This window comes from Neolamprologus multifasciatus, chromosome 8, assembly GCF_963576455.1.
Source record: "Neolamprologus multifasciatus chromosome 8, fNeoMul1.2, whole genome shotgun sequence".
Lineage (NCBI taxonomy): Eukaryota > Metazoa > Chordata > Actinopteri > Cichliformes > Cichlidae > Neolamprologus > Neolamprologus multifasciatus.
The window spans coordinates 4149820-4171839 of NC_140446.1; the positions used below are offsets into that span (position 1 = coordinate 4149820).

A 22020-nucleotide genomic window follows, 5' to 3' on the forward strand; every position below is an offset into this window, starting at 1 on the left:
TCTCAAGGACGTCTGAAGGACATGCTGAGCTCTTCTTTGGATGTTTGCTGTTTGCTGCTTTAATAATGTTGAGCTCTGGGCTCTGGGCTTTTCCATCCAGGTATGCTCTAGTTTCTTAGAGCCAAGTGTACTACATATGATTGAGTTATTGTGTAATTTTTCCCCCAATAAAATAATAAATTGCATGATACATTTTTAAGCAAAAAATGCAACAAAAATGTCTGATGTAGCAAATAATACACAAATGTAAATTCAGATATGCAAATTATTAGTTCTTTTTATTATTAATTAATTAATTATTACATTGTTTAGTCTTTAAAGGGTTGACAGCATGTTTGGGATCGTTGTTTTCTGCAGAATGAAGCTGCTGCCAATCAGAAACTTTCCATGTTGTGCTGTATGATGTATCAAAATCTGATTTTATTTTTCTGCATTCAGAATTTCATCAATTTTGAGAAGATCTCCAACACCACTGGCTGGAAAACAGCCTCAAACCATGATAAAGTCTCCACTGTGTTTTACAGATGGCTGTAGACCATAGGTGTCAAACTCATTACATTTGGCCCTCGAAGCCATACCAAATTACTGTTATTGTGGGGCGATCGTGGCTCAAGAGTTGGGAGTTCGTCTTGTAATCGGAAGGTTGCCGGTTCGAGCCCCGGCTTGGACAGTCTCGGTCGTTGTGTCCTTGGGCAAGACACTTCACCCGTTGCCTACTGGTGGTGGTCAGAGGGCCCGGTGGCGCCAGTGTCCGGCAGCCTCGCCTCTGTCAGTGCGCCCCAGGGTGGCTGTGGCTGCAATGTAACTGCCATCACCAGTGTGTGAATGTGTGGATGACAGGTTGTGTAAAGCGCTTTGGGGTCCTTAGGGACTAGAAAAAGCGCTATACAAATACAGGCCATTTACCATTTACTATATTAGAGCTGGCCTACTGGTATTATACAGCTAATATATATATTGTTTAGTATTAAGCTTTGCTTGTTCCATATTCAGTTTTTCAGCAAAACTTGTTTGAGTCCATAAGAAGAGATTCATTCTTATATCTGGAGGAAGATTTTTTTTTCAATAAATATTCATGTTAGCCCGCGACCTTGTTCCAGTTTTGAATTTTGGCCCACTGTGTATTTGAGTTTAACACCCCTGCTGTAGACACTCAGCCGTACCTCTGTTGTTGCAGCTCTCTCCTGATCTCTTCTGTATTTACTGGCTGTGATTTTAACCAAAAATCACAGCCAAGATCGTATCAGGTCTTTTTTATATTTCTTAAGGATCTGACTTTTAGATACTGTTCGTCTGCTGTGGATAGTCTCGTTTTTTTCTTAGGCCTGTCACGTCTTCTTTTTCTTTTCTCCTCCACTTCTTTCTCTTGACAATTTTAAATTGGTTCTATGCTAAGTTGTCTGTTATGTGCAGACACAACAGTGGTGCTTTTTATCCTTAAATAATTTATATCAAATTTAAGTGGCTTAACAAACATAAAGACATTCCTGTGAAAAAGGTCAGGTACATGGACTGGAAATGAGTGAAAAAGAAAAACAAGGTAGCTGAAGACTTTTGCACTGCGTGTGCATGTATTTAGACTCCTCCCACAGAGGTCGGTTACCTTGTTAAAAGTGCCGCAGTCCCATTGCATAACACTGAAACCTGAAACCACAAATCACTGCAGTTTGACTCATTTCACTTCCTGAACGTCGGTCTTTCTTTCAAGTCTGTCAAAAGTGCTGAAAAAAGTTAGGGGTGAATTAAAAGGTAGAAAAATAGCCTATCACTCTGAAAATATTCACAGTATGAAGGTAAAATAAAAATAAAGTCAGCTGATTCTGCAGCAGGTGGAGCGACCCACGAGGCAGCGTCTCAGTGAACAGCGTGAGCGTAAAAGAATTAAATCAGCTCAGCTGAACGACCAGTCGGCTGACAGGTAATCATTCTTTGTTTTCTTTAATTCCTCGAGCTTATTGTTGTCGGCGTTGTTGTTGACAGGTGCGCTCAGCCGTGAGGAAGCGCTTCCACCGATGGCAGGAGCAGCACTCGATCCGAGCCAGGATGACCCAGGCCATGTCCATCCCCACTTCACCTTCACGGGTCAGCTTTCACAGCATCAAGCAGTCCACGTCGCTATGAAAGAGGAAGCCAGCTTTGTCCTACATGCTCGCGCTTTGGGAGAAACCTCCAGCTGTCATTGTCATCCTTTTCTGCCACATCACTGGAGTAACACTAAAACACTTTCTGCGGCTAGAGATCTAGAGAGAGGCTGCATCAGTCTCCTAAACCTCAGGAGGGACATTACACAGACTTTCAGGAGAAAATGGATGGGTACAGGCGGGAGAGGACGTTGCAATGTTTGTGAAAATGGGAGGTTAGTGGATCAAAAAGATGCACGTGACCAAGCTGATGAGTGTGTACTGGAGTTTGAATGTACAGCACTTGTTTAATTGTCTGTCGTTTCCCCGCTGGCACTTTGTTTTTGCTAACATCGCCGTCACGATTGAGGATTTACGCTCCTGGACTGCACCGAGCTGGATTCCATCTCAGCGGAGTCGTGCGCTAGCAGGGGCGTCGTTACTTATCCTGAGATTTTATTTTACGTTTTTATTTTTCTCTCAAGCAGCTGTCTGGTTCTGGTGTTTGTTTATTTGATGTTGTGCTTTCTTCCTCTGTTCTCAGCTCGCTGCGCTCGTGCTGCTTTCATCGACTTTCCAGGAAGGTTAAACACATTCCATAATTCCCACCTGAAGAGTTTTGTTCCAGAAAAAACAGACACATTTACAGCTTTTACAGCTTTCAGTAACCTCCAAGTGACCCTCTGGGGACATTTATGAGCCTACGTGTATATTTCTGTGACAACTTTAATTGTTTTCTGTAAGAAGTGGCCCATTGGGATGGCAGTGTTTGTCTTCTATTTACATTTTCCACCTTTAATCGCTGCATTGTGACAGTAACAGACTGAGAACAGCGTGATTTAGTGCTGCAGAAGCCCAATAATGCAATGAAAACAGCTCAGCTGATGGAGAAAATTCAGGTTAACTCCCATAATTTCTTACCTCTTAACACTTTAGAATATTGGTCATAGAGAAAGGAAACATAGTATGATATTATAAAGATATAATCTAGCCTTTAAAACCATTTATTCCAGTATAGAATCTAATGGGATCATAAATGACCCTACTCAGTCACTTTAGTGGCTATAGTAGCTTAGCTACCTGAGGTTTAAGGTTACTGTTAGTTAGTTTCACATCATTCGTCTCCTTTCTGAGCTCAGGTGACTTCTTAGTCGAGCACAAAGAGTGAAAGTGGAGGAAATAGCCTTTTACTGCAGAATAATTACATGGCTTAACTCTCGCTTAAAGCACAAGCTTTCATGTGTATGTTTCTATTGATGTACAGATTAAACAGGCGGGATAATTAGGGCGGTGTAGGGTGGCTGTGGTTGAGATGATGGAGGTATGTCCACTAATTGAATTTAAAATCCTCCTCCTCACATACAAAGTCCTGGATGATCAGGCCCCATCATATCTTAAAGTCCTCTGAGCACCGCATTATCCCAATAGAGCACTTCACACTTGAGGCGACTGTTTCTGTGAACTATATATGTAGGATTTAATCTAACTGAATTAATTGCAAGGTTAGCCGTCCAGTCTTCAGCTCCCCCTATAATAAAACCCTGGAGTGAAATGGCATGTGATAAAAATCTGCTGGATAAGCGAATTCCATTCAGCTTCATAAGAGCATATTTCTATATATAGCTAACCTTTGCCCCTTTGACTACAGCTGCTGTGCCAAGTAAGGCTAATCTCTTCCTGGCTTTAGCTCACATTGGGGCAAAATATGGTCAGAACGTCCCTACAGACCATTTCAATCTGACCCCAAACAGAGGAACTGAATAAGAATCATCCCTCAAACCTCTCATGGTGATTGTCTGCTATGACTGTGTGTGGTTATCAAATGCTGACACAACATTTCGTTGGAATTTTCTTTTATTGTAACCTGTAACAATGGTTTCTGTTCAGCTACAGAGACGTGTAGCCTTTCTTCTAATTTATCTTACTGATCATTTATGGTGCCCGTCTCTGCGCCTGCAGATCTGCCTCAGTAATAATTGGTAGACGGTTTTTTTTTTGTGCCGATTTGACCTACTTTGGCCTGAGAGGTTGGCTGCATTCAGACCATCTCTGAATCACGTGTGATGACCTGAATTTGGCTAAGATGTAGATCTGGTTCAGCTTCAGACTCATTCGGACTCTTGGGTGTCTCTTTGGCTGTGATTTTACTCCTGGCACACTGGTTCTGGACCATTTTGAAGCCAGACCAGTTTGGATACATGTGTACTCAGAAAGTGCACACATGGCATATTTTGTTTCCTATACACACACACACACAGTAACCATGCATGTTTCTCACATATTCTCATCATCTTATCCAAACTAAACCTTTGTGGGCAGGAAAACAATATTAACAATAGAAATTTAATGTGGCAAATACATTAAATTCTAGATATAAGACATTTTTTTTAATTAACCCACTTTCAAAAGATCAAATGTTTAATTATCTAATTTAGAAATAATTAGTATAATACCTGTGAAACTATTTATACACTTACCTCTAGAAAAACATAAGTCTAAGCATAAGAGAAGCAGCTACTAAATGCTTCACTGTGTTCACCAACTCTGTTTGTTTACAGCTGAAAGAAACAAAAGAAACAGAATATTTAAAACCCAAAACTATGACCTGAAAGTTGCTCAAAAAGAGATTTTTAGAGATGTAACCACAGGACCAGTGTGAGTGACAGCATGTTTCACATTACTTGGACACACAATACATTTAATTTTGTGGCACTTTAAATCAAATTAAGCGTCGTGTTAGTTCAGGTCACGAAGTGATTAAAGTCTCTGCGGCATCCCGCGTGGTTTTCTTTTACACATCCTGTCAGTTAAACTTCTCAGAGCCCACAGTTTCACTCCTTCTGCATCTAGTTGCTGTGAATCTGCAAGCCACTTTGCAACCAGTCATTTTTTCGGATGGAAAGATTCTGCGTTAGTGGTCCTTTTAGTGCACAGACTTTCACAAAGTATAAAAACTGTGCAGTGAGAATGAGTGGACCGCGTGTTCAGCAGTTCCTTTAATGCTTGTAAGTTAGTTAGTTGTTATATTTTTTCCTTGTCAGGGACCAGACACAAAAGGATTGAACTCATATGAGAAACGATGCCTTATACTGGATTTAGCTACAAGCACTTTAAATACATACAATATTAAACAAGCCTATACTACAAATGCAGATAAGAACAAGATAATCAAATGTACAAGCTTCTTCTTCTTTAGTGGATCATCTGTTTCATTTCACTCTTTCTGTAGCGTCCACCTCTGTCACATGACCCCCCTCACAACACCCATGAATCTTCACTGCAATCTGTGCGTCGCCTCACTAAGTTCCCATCCAAACACCTCAATCTGATGTACTTATTTCTAATCCTTTTCATGCTGGATTCTTCTTGGGACAGGAAGTACGCAGTGTTGTGCTCGGCAGTGGCAGCAACAGGTATAAATGACCGCACGATCTGATATCGTCGTGTTGGTGTTGTTCCCAGATCATCATACTAAAGGTTGTTCCAGGATCAACATTGTAAGTGACCAATCAGAATGTTGTGACGTCATACTTTTGCGACTTCGGGAAAAACCGGCGTAAAACAAAAAACTGTACTTAAACTGCAAGAAACCGCCTCTGTCCGCCGATCAACGGACCCTGACCCAAACCCTAACCCTAACCCTTCAAAAACGGTAAGCGGAACTGATATTGGGGTAGCACGGTGGCACGGTGGTTAGCACTGTTGCCGCACAGCAAGAAGGTCCTGAGTTCAATTCCAACATCAGGCCGGTGTCTTTCTGTGTGGAGTTTGCATGTTCTCCCCGTGTTTGCGTGGGTTCTCTCCGGGTACTCCGGCTTCCTCCCACCGTCCAAAGACATGCAGCTTGTGGGGATAGGTTAATTGGATAATCCAAATTGCCATTAGGTGTGAATGTGCGAGTGTGAATTGGAATTTCATAAATGCACGAATGGCTTGGCGTGCAAAAGAATAACGTCACAACAATGTGATTGGTCACTTGCAATGTTGAACCTGGAACAACATTTTCATGATGATCTGGGAACAACACCAACACGACGATATCAGATCATCCATAAAGTCTAAAGAGTCTAAAATAACAAGAAAGCTGGGAGAGAAGGTGGGTTGTGAAGCAGCTTTTACATGTCCACTGTGCTATGCTCAAAGATGGAAAGCAAACCAAGTTAAGATTATCAGTCAGAATTTAGTTTAAAAAAAAGAAGAAGAATCTCTATAGAAAGCAAATGAAAGTTTTAGTCAGACCACCGCCTCCTCCGATGGTCTTTTTGGAACAAAACTCTTCAGCTGATCAAAGAGACTTAATAGATCGACTCGACCAGCAAGCAAAGGGTTCCTCCATTCAGGGTGGTGTTTATACTCATTCACACCTCATGACTTTCTGTGGCGTTCGATTGACTTGAACACTTGCAGTAACTGTATTTACTGATGACCTGTAAATATATAAATATCAGAGGTGAGTGTGATGGGAGGGGGCTTTAAAATCCACGAATAGAAACCAAAAACACAAACCACACACTGTAAATCATATGGGCACATTTTCCATGTGATCAGCAATTCACAGTCCACATTCCTATGATACCAGTATGCCTAGCACCTGTGCATTTTTATGAGAAAATTGTATATGAACCTTTTCTTTTTGTCACCCTATTATTATGATTTTTTTTTACCCCTTGTAAGTGATGTGTGAGCTCTGGTTGTGATAAAAAAAAAAAAAAAGTCCAATTATTTTAAGTAATTGAGTTTTACATGATGCTGATCATCACTTGTAACAGAGCAGCTGCTTTCAGCTTGATTCCAGCCTTTTGTGGTGGAGAAAATTCAAATTAAACGAAAGAAACATGTAGTTGTCATGCAATTGTGCTAGGGATTTTCAAAATAAAAGTTTTACATCAGCAAGAATAAGAAATATAGAAACCATGCAAAGAGAATCTTCATCGTTTTGTGGTACGTATACGGTGGTCGACGAAAAATCACAATGTCATTCAAATTATTATTTATTGTTATTTATTTTCAATATTGTTATTTTCATACTTGGAAAAAAAATGTCAAGCGATAATAAACTGTGTGTTGCATTTGACTGAATGAAAAATTGAAGAGATTTATTTATAGACCAGTTTTTCTGAAAACAAGCCTGTAAAAAAAAAAAAAAAAAAGACACCATTACCCGCGATGGAGACTCCGGATCACACAGCCATTTGTCTCCACAGTCCCCCGAGACGAAAGCAAAGAAAGAAAACACATCCTGAGTATCGTGTGATCCTCTTAAGCTTTGTGTGCGAGTCTCGAAGGGGAGCACAGCCCAAATCTGGCTTTTAAATAAGATCCTTCTGCCCAAGTGAACATTCACCATTTTCTGGGTATGAGAAGGGAGGGGTCTTTGTGTGTGCACTAAAACACAAAGAAAGGACCACAGAAATCGACTTTAACAGTATTCACCATGATGCACTATTGCTTAATTGAATGCAAACGCTTAAAGAGAACAGGAAGGTTAGTCGTCGCCTGCGGAGCGGCTTTTGGGGGGACGATTACTCTGTCATCTCATGGATTCACTCTTCCACTCAGGGCTTCTAGCTTTGGGAGAGTTACTCATATTCGCAGTTCCAGATAAAACTACAGTCAGCATGATTCAATTTCCTATTCTCATTACTTCTTGTCATGATTACATAATGACTGTTTGTTTATGTGGAGAAGCATCAAAGTGTTGTAGTAAACAAGTTTTGGCCTTTTTCTTACATGTGCACAAATTTACAGTTTATGGCATAAACACTGGAAAACAAATTAAATTCTGTGAAATATGAGACATGAGTACATTACCACTATAGACTGTATACAAAAGAAGGACGTGGTCACTGTGACGTCATACATTGGTTTCTGAAATCCTGTTTTCAAACCTTGGCTTAATAGCAGGTTGTTGCTTTTTGAAGGTGGAGTACTAAATTATTAACTAATGCTAGTAATGTTAGCAATCAGTGTTGGTCAAGTTACTTGAAAAAAGTAATCAGTAACTAATTACGGATTACCTCCCCAAAAAAGTAATCCAGTTACTTTACTGCTTACTTATTTTCAAAAGTAATTAATTACTTAGTTACTTAGTTACTTTTTTAAAACATGATTTACAACCTGAATAGGTGATAAAGCGATAGATCTTTCAGCCCAATTCTACTTTTTCTGCATAATCATCATACAAAATGTAATCAAATGGAAAAGTTTCTTTTTAAAACTTGTTTTATTAGTTTTAATCTTTTAACTTTATGCATCAAGCAAAAATTTAATTATATGCAACATTCTCTGACTGGAAGAAATTTGATTAACATTTAAACCTATTTTCTGCACATTCCAGCACATAAAATAAAATATTTTTTGTGTTTACACTCAGTCTTTCAAATAGATGCAAGTAAAACACAGCAGAAAATAAATAAAGTCAAAGACTAGCGGTCCTGTTGCTCTATTTTCACGTGTAAAGCAGGAGTGGGGTAGGCGGAGGTTTACCCTGGTGCAGGTGTGCTGCAGCGGTCAGTGGAAGAATCCGCGAGTTTCTCTGTGAGTTTCCCATTACGTCGTAGCTACTCGGTGCTTGCTCGGAAGTTTAGGGGTTTTTTTCGGTGTAAAAAGAAGTTTTCTTCCCAAGCACAACGGACACTAATGTTTTTGTCACTTTTTATGGAATCAAACTCAAAGTAAGGTCAGTACTTCCACGCTTTAAACGCTGCACGCTCATACTCTCTCTGCACTCGATATATGATCCATTGTTGATCTGCACACAGCTGTTGTCACGAACGTCGCACTCGCTTACGTCACTGTCATGAGACATTCTCAGAAAAAACTCACAGTTTTAGTAACGCAGTAACGCAGCGTTCCTACGGGAAAGTAACGGTAATCTAATTACCGTTTTTGCAATAGTAATCCCTTACTTTACTCGTTACTTGAAAAAAGTAATCGGATTACAGTAACACGTTACTGCCATCTCTGTTAGCAATATAGGCTAAAGGAAGAACATCCCACACACAGCGGTGCTTGCTAGCTAGTACCATTACAACAAAAATAATATAATTTAACTCACTTATATTGGAGTAATAGACCTTTTGGACAGTTGGTAGAATTAGGGACACCACACAGTCAGTTTATTATTCACACTATTTTTGTCTGCATGTTTTAGTATTTTTATTTCCTATCATGTTGGTTTTTTGAAGCAAACAATACAAATGGAAGTCTTTGAGAAAACAGCTTTCTGACTTCAAGTCTGTTAAGTCCATTTTGCAAATGGGATCCTGCACAATGGTATCCTTGGTTCACAATGGCACCAAGTATCAAGTGGATACTTGGTGCCTGAGAGTTTATTTGTGCTGTAAGGTTTGACATTCTAACATGGTCGTCTATGGGGATTGGCAGGCTTATGGAGACAGCCTCAAGTGGTTATTGGAGTTTTGTTTTTTTTAGGTATTTCTGTAGAGATTGACAGACCACGTGACTTTCGCGCATTGCATGCGGGGAACTCGTGGCAAAACAATCCAAGTACCGCATCAAACGCAAGCATTTGCAGCACCGCAAAGCATTCATTCTCCTGTTCCAATACCTTCTTGGTTTTTCTTTGCCCCCCAAAAAAGTTATGTACAAAACGAAGGAGAACAATGCCGGACCGTACAAAGACAGACTTGATGAAAAGTCAAAGAAAAGATACGAGGAAAAAATCAAAGGAGTGAAAGGATTAGACCCTTACGAGCACACAGAGTGGACAAAAGACGTTAGCGTGCTGCCCAACTTTCACCACGCTCATATTTATAATCATACGTTCTTGGAGTGAGTGCATACACTCATGAAGTTTAGTAACTTCAGGTCACTGCAACAAGCCCAGGTACAGTTTACCGACGGATGGGTACAGGACCATGAAATGCACCGTGTAGAACGAAAGACCATCGTACGTATCATAAGTTTACCAGTCTCACAAATCATCTTCATAAATACACATTCGTTAATCGTTTATTAATAGGACCTTTGAGCTCAACAGTAATTAATTAGTAGTGGAAATAATTTCTGGTTCGCATCACAGAAATGTAGCAGTGACAATAATATTGTATGCTGTAATCGTACTGGGCAATTAATGATACAAAAAACCTGTTTTACCCTGTGAATAAAAGTATATGTTTTTGTAAGTAAATAAGTAAACTTTATTAAGCGCTTTTCACAGACAGACAATCACAAAGCGCTGTACACAAATATTAAAATATTAGAATAAACAATAAAATCAATAGACATTATATACAATGTAAAAGATTAAATGTAAATAATGTAAAAAATATAAAATGTATAGATCAACAAAAGGCTTGTTTGAACAGAAGAGTTTTTAACTGTTTTTTAAAAGAATCCACAGAGTCAAGCAAACGTAATTGTAGTGGTAAACTGTTCCACAGCCTTGGTGCAACAGACTGAAGGCTCTGTTGCACCAAGGCAACAGAGCCTTCAGTCGTGTACGGGGAACAACTAAGAGACTCTGAGTCCGTGAGCGGAGATGACGAGCAGCAGTGTATTTTATAAGAAGCTTGGATAAATAATCTGGAGTCTGTGTGTTAAAACAAGAATTTTAAAGCGAATTCTAAACTCTATTGGGAGCCAATGTAAAGAATGTAAGATGGGAGTGATGTGAACATGTGTCAATGCACCATGGTAATAACAGAAGCGAAACGCAATATTGTGTCAGGACAATTCACTATTTATGCACAATAAACAAAGGAGCATAGCGACAATTTCTGTTCAGCGCCAGACTTGCTTGTAACCTATATCACCAATTATGTTATGAAAAATGACGTATTAACTACAACAGAAGACTGACCTTTGTGGGAATGCTTGGAGCAGACTAACATGTGAGCTGGAGTGTTCTGGGACGTTATATTTGGTCTTTGAATGGCTGCAATCCAGGCCATCCGTCGCCTCTTTGTTACTTCGGAAACATGGCTCGAACAATTTCTCTTCAACGACGTAATCCGATAACAACTGATCTCTTTACCCGTCGGCTTCATGGCTGTCATGCGACCGGCTATTGCAGTTAATAATACAACAGCTTCTTGCCATTTTTTGTGTTTCTTTTTATCGCTGTGTGACTGTTTTCATATGAAAGCCTGCGTGCGCTAGTACCTCTTGCCACGAGTTCCCAGAATCCTTTGCGGTTTTAGCTCTGAATGAGGTCACATTTTCAATCTCTATACAACAGTGTGCATATTTGTACTAAAATTACATAACTTTTTTTTTTATTAAAAATACAGCGTAAAGCTTTCATAGTAGGAAGACTCCAAACAGACACAGGAAAAAGTCCAAAAAGCCAAATCCTCATTCCAAAAAATGGCGGTCATGCACTGTGGTCAGGTAGGCAGCATGCATGGCAAACCAGCTGAGGAGCATAAAAAGGCAAACATCCATTAAGCCGGTTCAAAATGACATAAAAGCTGCTGCAAATTTTGACTGCAAAGAAAACAAGAGGAGTTTGGGCAAACTCGTGTGTGGCTTTTCCCGTTTTTAAATAAAATTAAAACATCATACCTGGAAGAACTCTTTGGATCTGGAAGCATAAAAGTGTTCAGCAAACCAATGTTTACCCTGTTTTACTTGAGCACGATCTGATATCCTCGTGTTGGTGTTGTTCCCAGATCATCATACTAAAGGTTGTTCCAGGATCAACATTGCAAGTGACCAATCAGAATGTTGTGATGTCATACTTTTGCGACTTCGGGAAAAACCGGCGTAAAACAAAAAACTGTACTTAAGCTGCGAGAAACCGCCTTTGTCCGCCAATCAACGGACCCTAACCCTTTAATAAACGCTAAGCAGAATTGATATTGTCCTTGCAACATTGGAATTTCATAAATGCACGAATGGGTTGGTGCGCAAAAGAATAACGTCGCAATAATGTGATTGGTCACTTGCAATGTTGAACCTGGAACAACATTTTCATGATGATCTGGGAACAACACCAACACGACGATATCAGATCATCCTTTACTTGATGTGGTTTTGTACTTAACTGGAAAAGGCTCACAAGATCATCCATCACCTGGAATATTTCCATCTAACAAGTGAGCCTTGTCAAAAATTAGCTTGCAGGTTTTCCTGACTTCTTAATTAGACCATTGGTCAGCAAACAGCCCTGTTCTACTTCTAAAGTAATCAATGTTATGACAAGAGCCACTCAGCAAAATAAAGACACGCACCAGTGCATCTTTACTGAAAGACTTCAGGGTAGGTCCATCCAGAAAATTGAATGCGATAATTTCTTCAAGTACAAAACGGCATCAATCTGTGATTCTCACGAGGACCGCTTCAGGAAAAGAGGACCAACAGTTCAGCACAGTTACAGAAATCAGCAGTTAATAACACTTCGAATGAGAGCCCTCGTCAATGCTCCCCAGAGCTCAACATCAGAAAACTGTGAATCAGGCCTTCATGGAGAAGAGGAGCGAACTGCTGGGACCAAAAAGCACATAGACAGAACATCAGAGCAGAGACTTTCGGTTTCAGCTTTGTCTTTCTGAGAGGCAGAAAGAGGTAAACCGATAATTACAAAGGAGTATTAGGGCCACGTTAAGAACATAAATATATTATTGATCACGTAAGTATGAGGACGCTGAAAGAAAAACCCTCACAAACTTGAAACAGTTGCCTGGATTGATACAAAATGAAATGTCTGCCAGTGGACAGATGCAAGGATAGAGACGGTTGCACTCTTGTGCAATAAAGAGGGCGTATGTTGTATCACAAGACACGATAAGGCAGCTGATCAGTTTGCTTCACTAACTCATCTACACGAGACGTTTTGCAGAGGCAGCCACGGCAGTTGTTACACTTGAAACTTGAAGCCTCCTTAAATGTATCGTTCCACAATTTACCCCAAAATTCTTTTATTCTTGTTATTTTTTTCATTTCTCCTGAAACAAAACTATGATTTATACCTTTGCTTATTATAATTTCACATATTCAATTCCTATACTTTCAAATAAGCACAAGTGGGAATCTGTCTCAACCTTTCACAACAAAAGAACTGGAGGACAATCGATAGCTCTGCATGTCTGCCACTTTCTGCATTTAAAACCGTGCCGATCACACTGTGGGTCAATAGGTAATTCTGTGCAGCCAGAAATCAATCAGAGTTTGAGAGGTTTGATACCAACTGAAATGGAGTCTCGAAGGTCTCCATAGATGTTGGAATTTGTGTGAAATCATATCACATATGGCTCCAGTGAAAGGCTGGATAAATGATGTCAGACACTGTTTGCCGTATTGGAATGTGAAGAGTTGAGTCATCTTGCATCTTAAAGGAAAACAAAAGTGTACATTACCCAGATGACCCTGGGAGCTTTGTCCCATCAGAGCCAGCTGTCATGACAGCTGGCTCTCAGTGGTGCATTTATATGCATGAGAGGTAAGTTCATAACACAGTTAGGAAAAGCACCCGCAGTCCAGATGTAAACAATATAACTTTGTTAAGCTCATTTTCCAGTGAATGACTTCAGCTTAGACCAATATTAAAATGCTTCCTGTTGTGTTTAATCACCTTACTCCTGATGCTTTTGGACTTCGCCTGTTAATAAGTCAAAAATATGGACCACACTTACACCGATGTACAAGTTAATTTCTTTAACCCTCATGTGAACAAGTTGTTTTAGTGACTGAAATTACTGAAGGAGGTCATGTATGAGCTCATAATTTAATTAAGAATGGCTTTTGATTGGTTCTGTGTGTGCATTTAAAAACAACTCCAGTGTAATGTAAATTCAACCTTTAAGAGCCTATAAAACCTAAGCCAATGTACAGGTGCCAAAAACTGCAGTTCCTCTAATGGCCTCTTGAGGCTTGCTCTAAAAGTGAGTCAGTCCCCATAGACTCCTGTGTTAAAATGTCCAAATTTACAGCAGAAATAAAAATGTTTACAGGCTTGTGCAAAAAGCATTTTTGGCCTCCATGGATAGTTTTCACCCTCATAAATACTTTATAGCTGTGAGGGTTTTTTTTAACTCACCCACATGGATAATGGTAAGGCTTAAAGTTAGGAATGTGGTTGCTTTCATTAGCAGTTAGCTGTAGCTGATCTGTGCTTTCTAAGCCCAGCCTACGCTAACTGTAGCCCCCAAACTGGAACTTTTGACTGTGCTTATGCTGTTGGTGACCATGGTGACCATGTCTGAGCATTTTAATGGGATTATCTGATAAATTAATGGAGTCTGGTGTGTTGTATACAAGCAAGCTATCTCCATCTTTTATGTACAGTCGACACTAAACACTGAAGTTGTTCAGTGAACTCATAATTCATATTAAATAAAGTAAAAGAGACCCATCGTCATCAAATATAGTGTTGCATCTCCAAGTAAAGTTTTAGCATTTTTCCTTCTCTTTTGTGACTTTTTTAGGAATGGATGTGTTATCGGTATTGAGATGAGCATTTGCATAATGTTCATCTTTGCACAGATGGAGCGGTCTGCTGTCTCATACCTGTATTACCTTCAGACTGAATCCACAGACTCTGAGAAAACTAAAAATATTATTGAGAATAAGAACAAGAAAAACTTTCATATCTTCCCCCAAAGGGAAACGTCTCTGTAACTGCTGGAAAAAAAATGAGGAAGCTGTTCTAAAATTAAATTGAAAAGGATCTAATTACAATTTACAAATTAAAATTCAGCAGAAAAAAAGAGTACTGCTGATGAAATTGGACTTTCTGTGAGGAGTCTTTGACTGCTCTTCTGGGTGTGAGATGGATTTTGGTGCAGCATTTTCTGTTCATTAGTATTATAGATGAAAATATCCTTTTAATGAAGAACATGCTGCAGAGCGGTCTGAGAAAAGTGATTATACAGAGTTAAATCTACCTAAAGAGGCGTTTAAGGGAGAAAAATGTGGGAATTTAATATATTTTAGCTCAATAAATACTTAGAAACTGATTTAAGTAAAGGATTATATCACTGTTTTGTAGCTGAATGCACTTATAATTTTTCCTGTGGTTAACTGTAACTGCAAACTGCTGTAAGTAAATGTAGATGCAGTTTTAATGGCATAAAAATGTAACAGAGCTGAATTTCATCCCCCCTACACATGTTTAAGACTTAAGTAGGGCATTATATGCTTGGATGCTGATTATAAAAGCAAATTAAAAGTAGCACATTTGTGCATAGTGAATATCTGAGTGACAGGTTCCAGCTTCAGTCCGGTGATGCGTTATGTCTCAGCTCCATCTAGCGTTCTTTCCATAGAACTACATTTACATGTTGCTATGAGGCCAGCACATCAGATGAACCACCGATGTTTAAAAGGAGGTAAAGAAGATGAACTTTCCAGAGGATCAACTGAAACATCCTCCTCAGCATCCTGAAGACTAATGGTGTTAATTCTCAGTTAACTCTCCCTAAGTTGGTGTTAAATGCAGATAGACAGAGACCCAAACCATTTAAATGTCAAAACAAAAACATTTTGTGACAGCCTCCTATTAGGTTTCCTGTTTCTATCACCGCGTGAAGAAAAACTCAATTTCTTCAGCTGTTCTTCCTTTATCGAATTACTGTAACTTGCACTTCATGAAAATTAGGGGTTTTTATTGGTGGGTAGCTGTATCAGGACATGGTTTGATTCCTGTATCCCTGTACTGAAGTATCCTTGAATGTAATACTGATGCAAGTGAACCCCTGAGTGTGAATGTAAAGAGAAAAGCTTGTGTTAATGGGTGAATGTGGGCAGTTGTATAAATCTCTTTGAGAACTCGAGTAGAAAATTGCTCTACAAGAACCAGCCCACTTACTAATGCATTATTTTGAGAAACATATTTTTATTAAACTGGTTTATTTATGTGACCCATTTAAATCAAACTGGACTTTTTGCACTTGTATGTTTTATTACTTGCTGTAGCACTCTGGTAGACCACCACTGTTCTCTGTATGCAGCTAAATGGTCATTCCTGTACGTCTATATGTAAACCTTAGACTGACTTAGAATCAGTACAGCACTCACACATACGAGTTTATTTATTGATCTGATCATAAATTATTTGTTTATCTGTTTTAACCCTGTTGAAATGATGTTTACACTGTATTTATCTGATTGTTTAAGTTTAGAGTTGTTACAATCTCTGCTGCCCTCTTGTTGGCATATCTTTAGAAAAATCTAAAAGCACAAATAAAGGATGTGATAAATAACAATAAATAAAACATGAACTTCTTGTGCCACTTAATCTAAATGTGTGTATGTGAGGCTGGGTGGAAGGATGAGCTGAAATGAAGGTGGAAAGGTTGCAGAAAAGACAAAGAAAAGGAAGAATTGAGAAAACTGAAAAGGTGAAATAGACAAAAACAATGATAATGCAGCTGGAAACTGTGAGCATGTCATATGAGTAATAAAGTGTTTCATAGTGCAGTGAAGTCCATGTAAGGTCCTGTTTAAAATTTGGTGGATGATTTCAAGAAATTTGTAATGTATCCAGGCTGTCAAACATCCAACACGGGCTCAGAACAGGACCTCCTCTTCTTCTTCTTCTTCTTCCAGGTACTTCCTTTAGGAATCACCACAGCAGATCCTCTGCTTCTTCATGTCTTCCTTCACAACATCCATTAACTTCCCTTGAGGTCTTGCTCTTCTCCTCCTGCCTGGCAGCTCCATCTTCAACATCCTTTCTCCACTATATCCACTCTCCCTCCTCTGCACATGTCCAGCCCTTCTCAGCCTTGGCTCTCTAACGTTGTCTCCAAACTGCTCGACCTGAATCTTGTCCATCCTACTCTCTCCCAAAGAAAATCTTAACATCAGCTCGGCCTCCAGTCTTTTTGTCAGTGCCAACCGTCTCCAAACTATGCATCGCTGCCTGTCTCGCTACCGTGTTGTAAACATTCCCTTTCCCTCTTGCTCCTTCTGGCACAAATCACTCCTAACACCCATCTCCCCCCACCCCACCCTGCCTGCACTCTCCTCCTCACCTCCCTTGTGCTTTAGATGGTTGACATCAGGTATTTAAACTTATCCACCATCACTACCCTTACCTGTCTCTCACTCATTCACCCAGTGAAGCTCCTTCAGACCTTCTCTGTACTTCTCCATCATCACCTCTCTTCTTAACTTAGCTTTAACAACTCTTTCCTGTATCTTCATGGTTCATCAGCTTCATCCCTCTGCAGGTCCAACAGCTCTGCACATCGCCCTTGTTTTTAAAAATCAGTACCAGTACGCTCATCCTCCATTCCTCAAACATCCTCTCACACGCCAAGATTGTGTTAAACAATCTGGTTAAAATGTCCACTGCCCTCTCTCCTAGACATCCCCATACCTACACAGTTATGTCATCTTGACCTGCAACCTTTCCAGTCTTCATACTTTTAATACCTGCCAAAATTGGACCACTGAATGGCTTTCCACTACTACTTAAGAGTCAAAATGTATGGAAAGTTTCTAGATGTAGACAGGTTTTTTATTGAGTCATAAAGACATCAAGTACTCCTGTATTCATTCTAAAGTTTAATATATGTCTCCATGTGATGACAGCAAACTCAGCTGAAATTGCACCTTTTCATTTGGTTACAAGAAAAAAAATGCCTGGTGATATTATGTCAAATTTTCAAGGGAGAAGGGTAAAGGAGGTTTTGCACTCTGGCTCAGGATTCCAGCTTCTTTTTTTAAATTAAATTTGAACAGGTGCATTTTTTTATTAAAGGATTTTCTGGGCCAGGCGCACAGTTTTGGTCTTTAGGGAGTTCATTTTCACCCTCATGCTGTAGAAGTATTTGCTTTCAGAATAACAGTGTAAGAGGCCATATTTCAATTCAGCAGCTGAAGAATGAAAAGACAATGCGAAAAATCTCAAATACCTCCTCAAAAGATGCATTTTTTACATGTAAATGGTGACATTTGAATAAAAAAAGAGGGGAAAAGGATGCTTACAAAGTTCATACAGTGCAGTGGTTAAACATGTGGTCCAACGGCCAGAACCAGCTGCCAAATGATCCCACTGGTCCCACTCTGAATTCATTAACTACTGCAGTTTTTCAGTAAAATGTGGCGATGTTCGCCTGACTACACAAAAATGAAAATGCATGAAAAGGTAGGTTTTTCAAGTTGTTTGAACCACAAATATCTAAAATACTGAAGCTGTATACTCACAAAAACTCCAGATGTGAAGGTTATGTTCTAAGGTGATTTGCAAACTGTAACGTACATGTAATTACACTGTACTCAATGAATGTGGAATAACTTGGATATATTTTTATTTTTGCATTTATTTTTTAAATATTACCTTTTGTGGTTGTTTTTAATAGACCTGCTTAACTCTTATGATTTCAGCTTTTTAAAATCTTGCGCACAGCCCAGGTGAATGCGCTCAAAATCTGCTTCTTCACACTTAAAGAAAGGGGAAATTTGTCAGTGGTTTTACTGGCCTGGCTCGCCTAAGATCAAACTGGGCTGCATGTGGCTGCTGGGCTAAGATGAGTTTGACACCCCTGCTCTAAATGTTGAAAAGGCTTCACCCTCAGCCAGGCCTCTGCTCCTGAGTCATTTTCACTCGCCCTGCACGTACCTGAGAAAGGTCAGACTTAAGCTTTACTGACACAGCTCCACAGTTTGCCCCTCTGCGATGCTAATCGCTGGATATTCATGCAGCCAGCACAATGCTGCCTCACTGACTTATATATCCACCCATCCTGTCTCCGTTGCCTGTAAGTAAGCATCAGCAGCTTCAAGTGAATCTCCATTCTTGTAAGGGGTTTACCCGCTATTGTGCCTTTCACCGGTGAAATATCACCCCGCCAGCTCTTATCTGCTTAGAAATACGATGCAACAGAATATAGTAAACAAACTCACGCGCTGCCATTAGCTTTATGTTTGCGTTTTTTTTTATTGTGCAGTGAAAACCAGTGGCTCATTTCTAAGCAGTAGTCCCCAAAAGCAAAGCATCAAAATGGGAGACAGTGTAGTTACTTTGAGTGAGAACAGTCGCGTAATGGGGCAGTAAAAGGTGTGCTTCATAATTAACGGGTAAGTTGTGAAACATTTTGAAATAAAAACAATATATTTTGGGATAATGAAGTTTCATGCTATGAACTTTCGTCCACATTTCCGCTGTACGGGCATTTGCAAAGACTGACATCTACAGCAGCCAATAGAAAGCCTCGAACTGGACTCTCGACCAATAGCAGCGCAGGGGGGGCTGGTGTTATGGAGTCGTAAACGGTTAGTAACAGGACAAGCAGGTAAGTAAGATTTTGTCTTGTTATTTTCTTAAAATAAATGAACGCTCCGCTTGGCAGGAAAAAAACACACATTACGTTAAGCCCCCGCTTGTTTGGCTTGAGCTGGCGGAGTTTTTAAGCGCACTTTTCTGCTAAACGTGCAGCAGTCATTGAGAAGTCGGAGTGGGATCGGGAAGCAAACAAGCTAGCGAGCGTTAGCATCTCTTGCTAGCTCAGCTGGCTGCTATCTGGCAGCCTGGGAGTTCCAAACATTAGCCTGTTAGCTCCGCAACTGGAGAAACTACTGTTTGATTATGGCATAAATCTCCAGTGGCGCATTCCTTCACACAGCGTTCAGTGAAGGAGCCGCTTTTTGTAAACTTACGTTTTAATTTCTACACCGTGGTGCTGACATTAAGCGACATTTAAAACTTTTTCATTATAAAAATTTGCAACGATAACGTTAGTGGATGTTAGCTTTAGCTAGCGTTAGCGTGGCAGCAGGACATTCAGATAAATAAATAAATAAAAAATAATAAATAAACAGCTGGGGAGAAGATACTTAAGACTGAGTCCTAGAAAAAAATAGGGGGGCGGGCGAAGAGGGTATAATTCAGAAAAAACGCTCAAATTCCGAGATTAAAGTCGCGCATTAACGAGAAAAATAGGAGAAATAGTGTTTATTTGTAGCCAATGAGTGACTTTGCTTCACTTTTGAACATTAAGCTTGAAAGAAAATCAGAAATGTGAACTCCTTGTAATAAAAGACCAACAACACCTCTTTCCAAGTATGTTGTTAAGGCAGACAACAAGCGACAAACTCATTTTCACTACGCTGCAGCGCAGGTCTACGTGCAGCAAGTGGTGGGAGGAGTGCACGGACCCTCAACAGTGTACAGCACTGAAAAACGTCATGTATACTGACGTCCCGCTTCGCTCTCATACAGTGCCAATTTTATATTTATTTATTTTTTACGTACACTGCGCCTTGTTTTCCATATAACCCTGGCTTTTTTTTTTTTTTTAAATCCCTTTTTTTTTTTGTTACATTTTTTTTTAATTGTGCCAGATTTGCAATTAACCCTAATTTTTTTCTATTAAATTTGCTATAAATTCTGATAGCAAATTGTAAATATCCCTTTTTTTCCTTCTTTAATTTGCCCTTTTCCCCTCATAAATTAGCCCCACGTTTGTCATGTAAATTAGCTGTTCTTTATGTTAAATTGCCCCAAAATTTAAGGGTTGTTCTTTCCATTTTCTACTGGGCAATTTTCCAAAGTTCCAGTTTTTTTCCCCCTGTAAGTTTGCTATTTTTTTCCTCAACAATTTGCCCCCCTTTTTGTTTCTTGTAAATTTACAATTTTTTTAGTTAGTGAAATGTGACTGACTTATGACTTATGTAATTGTTTTTGCCAGTTCGAATTTTCTTACTCTATAGCATCAGGATTGGCATCTAGCATAAGAACTGAAGGAAAATAAAAAGTAAAATCTGCCAAATCAACAACATGGTCCAACAAGGGCCTTGTGAATTAAGGGAGCAGCTGATAGTAGCTTATATATCTGTAACTTGCAACATGTACAAACAAAAAATTCCACAAGAGTTACAGGCTTGCGCATCACCTAACCCTCTATCTTTTCCTACTACGCCATCATAGATAAATGTATTGTCTGAAATTTTTAAATATGATTCAAGTAATCTTATTTTTTATTTTATTTGTTTCATTTTAGGTGTCATATTTTCATGTGTGGAAACCGGGAAAATGATCCCATGGATTATTGATTGGAGTTCATCGACAATGGAGTTAAAGGTATAATTGTTATATGCATTTATCTTTATTTTAAAGCCAGGGGGTGCTGCAGCCACCCTATGGCCTTGGAGAAAAGATCACATCAGGGATATAAGTAGCCTGGATTTTGAGCACCCGTGTGAAGAGCATCTGATTAGGATACTCTGTGGACATGTCCCTGTGGATGTATTTTGGTCAAGTGGGATGGATTACATATCCTTGAAGCCTGAAGGGATCACCTAGGAGGAGCACAAGGAAGTTGCGACATCTTTGCATCAGCTGTAACCTGGAGCAAGAGCAAATGGATGGATGGGTATTTGCCAGTTATAACAGTCACAAATCGGTTTGTTTTGTTTCTGTGATGTTTTTTGTTCACTTCCCATGAAGACCTGCGGGGCTCATTTTAGGTTAAGAAAAAGCAACAACAAAAGGATAGAAGTAATATTAGGAGGTGAAAATCACACTTTTAAAAGTTACTGTGGTAAATCAATAAGAAATGGCAATCAAATTTTCAAGAAAAAAAATGCAGAAATTCTCAGAAATGAAACTAGTGACAAGACTGGTTCACTGAAAAAGTTATGTTTGTAAAAAGTGTAATATTCTTATAAAAACAACAAACATTTTTGAAAATGATAGTCGTTAATATAAAAGAAAAGAAAATCCAGAAATGATCAGAGATTGAAGCCAACAACGTTTTTTTTCTCTTAAGAAATGACAAGGTATATTTCTTTATTTTATTACAGTAATTTGCAAGAGTTAAATGGAAGTATACCCCTGCCGGTTCGAGCCCCGGCTTGGACAGTCTCGGTCGTTGTGTCCTTGGGCAAGACACTTCACCCATTGCCTATTGTTGGTGGTCAGAGGGCCCGGTGGCGCCAGTGTCCGGCAGCCTCGCCTCTGTCAGTGCGCCCCAGGGTGGCTGTGGCTGCA

General features: G+C 39.5%; 2 protein-coding genes across 4 annotated transcripts in view; both read left to right on the forward strand.

Annotated features, from left to right (window-relative positions):
• The window catches only part of LOC146512238 (corticotropin-releasing factor receptor 1), a 124660-nt gene extending 113000 nt beyond the window's left edge, over positions 1–11660 (forward strand). For both annotated transcript variants that reach the window (XM_085171236.1, XM_085171237.1), the window contains 2 exons: positions 1981–8088; positions 9099–11660. In XM_085171236.1, the coding sequence (XP_085027362.1) occupies positions 1981–2121 (141 nt within the window). In that variant the 3' untranslated portion in view covers positions 2122–8088; positions 9099–11660. The remainder of the gene's footprint in view (positions 1–1980; positions 8089–9098) is intronic.
• Positions 11661–19217: 7557 nt separating this feature from the next.
• Positions 19218–22020, forward strand: part of LOC146512239 (KAT8 regulatory NSL complex subunit 1-like) — a 42270-nt gene continuing 39467 nt past the window's right edge. Inside the window, exons 1-2 of one of the 2 annotated variants that reach the window (XM_085171182.1) lie at positions 19218–19324; positions 21032–21111. The gene's annotated coding sequence lies outside the window, so the exon portion shown is untranslated. The other variant, XM_085171183.1, reaches the window with a different exon arrangement.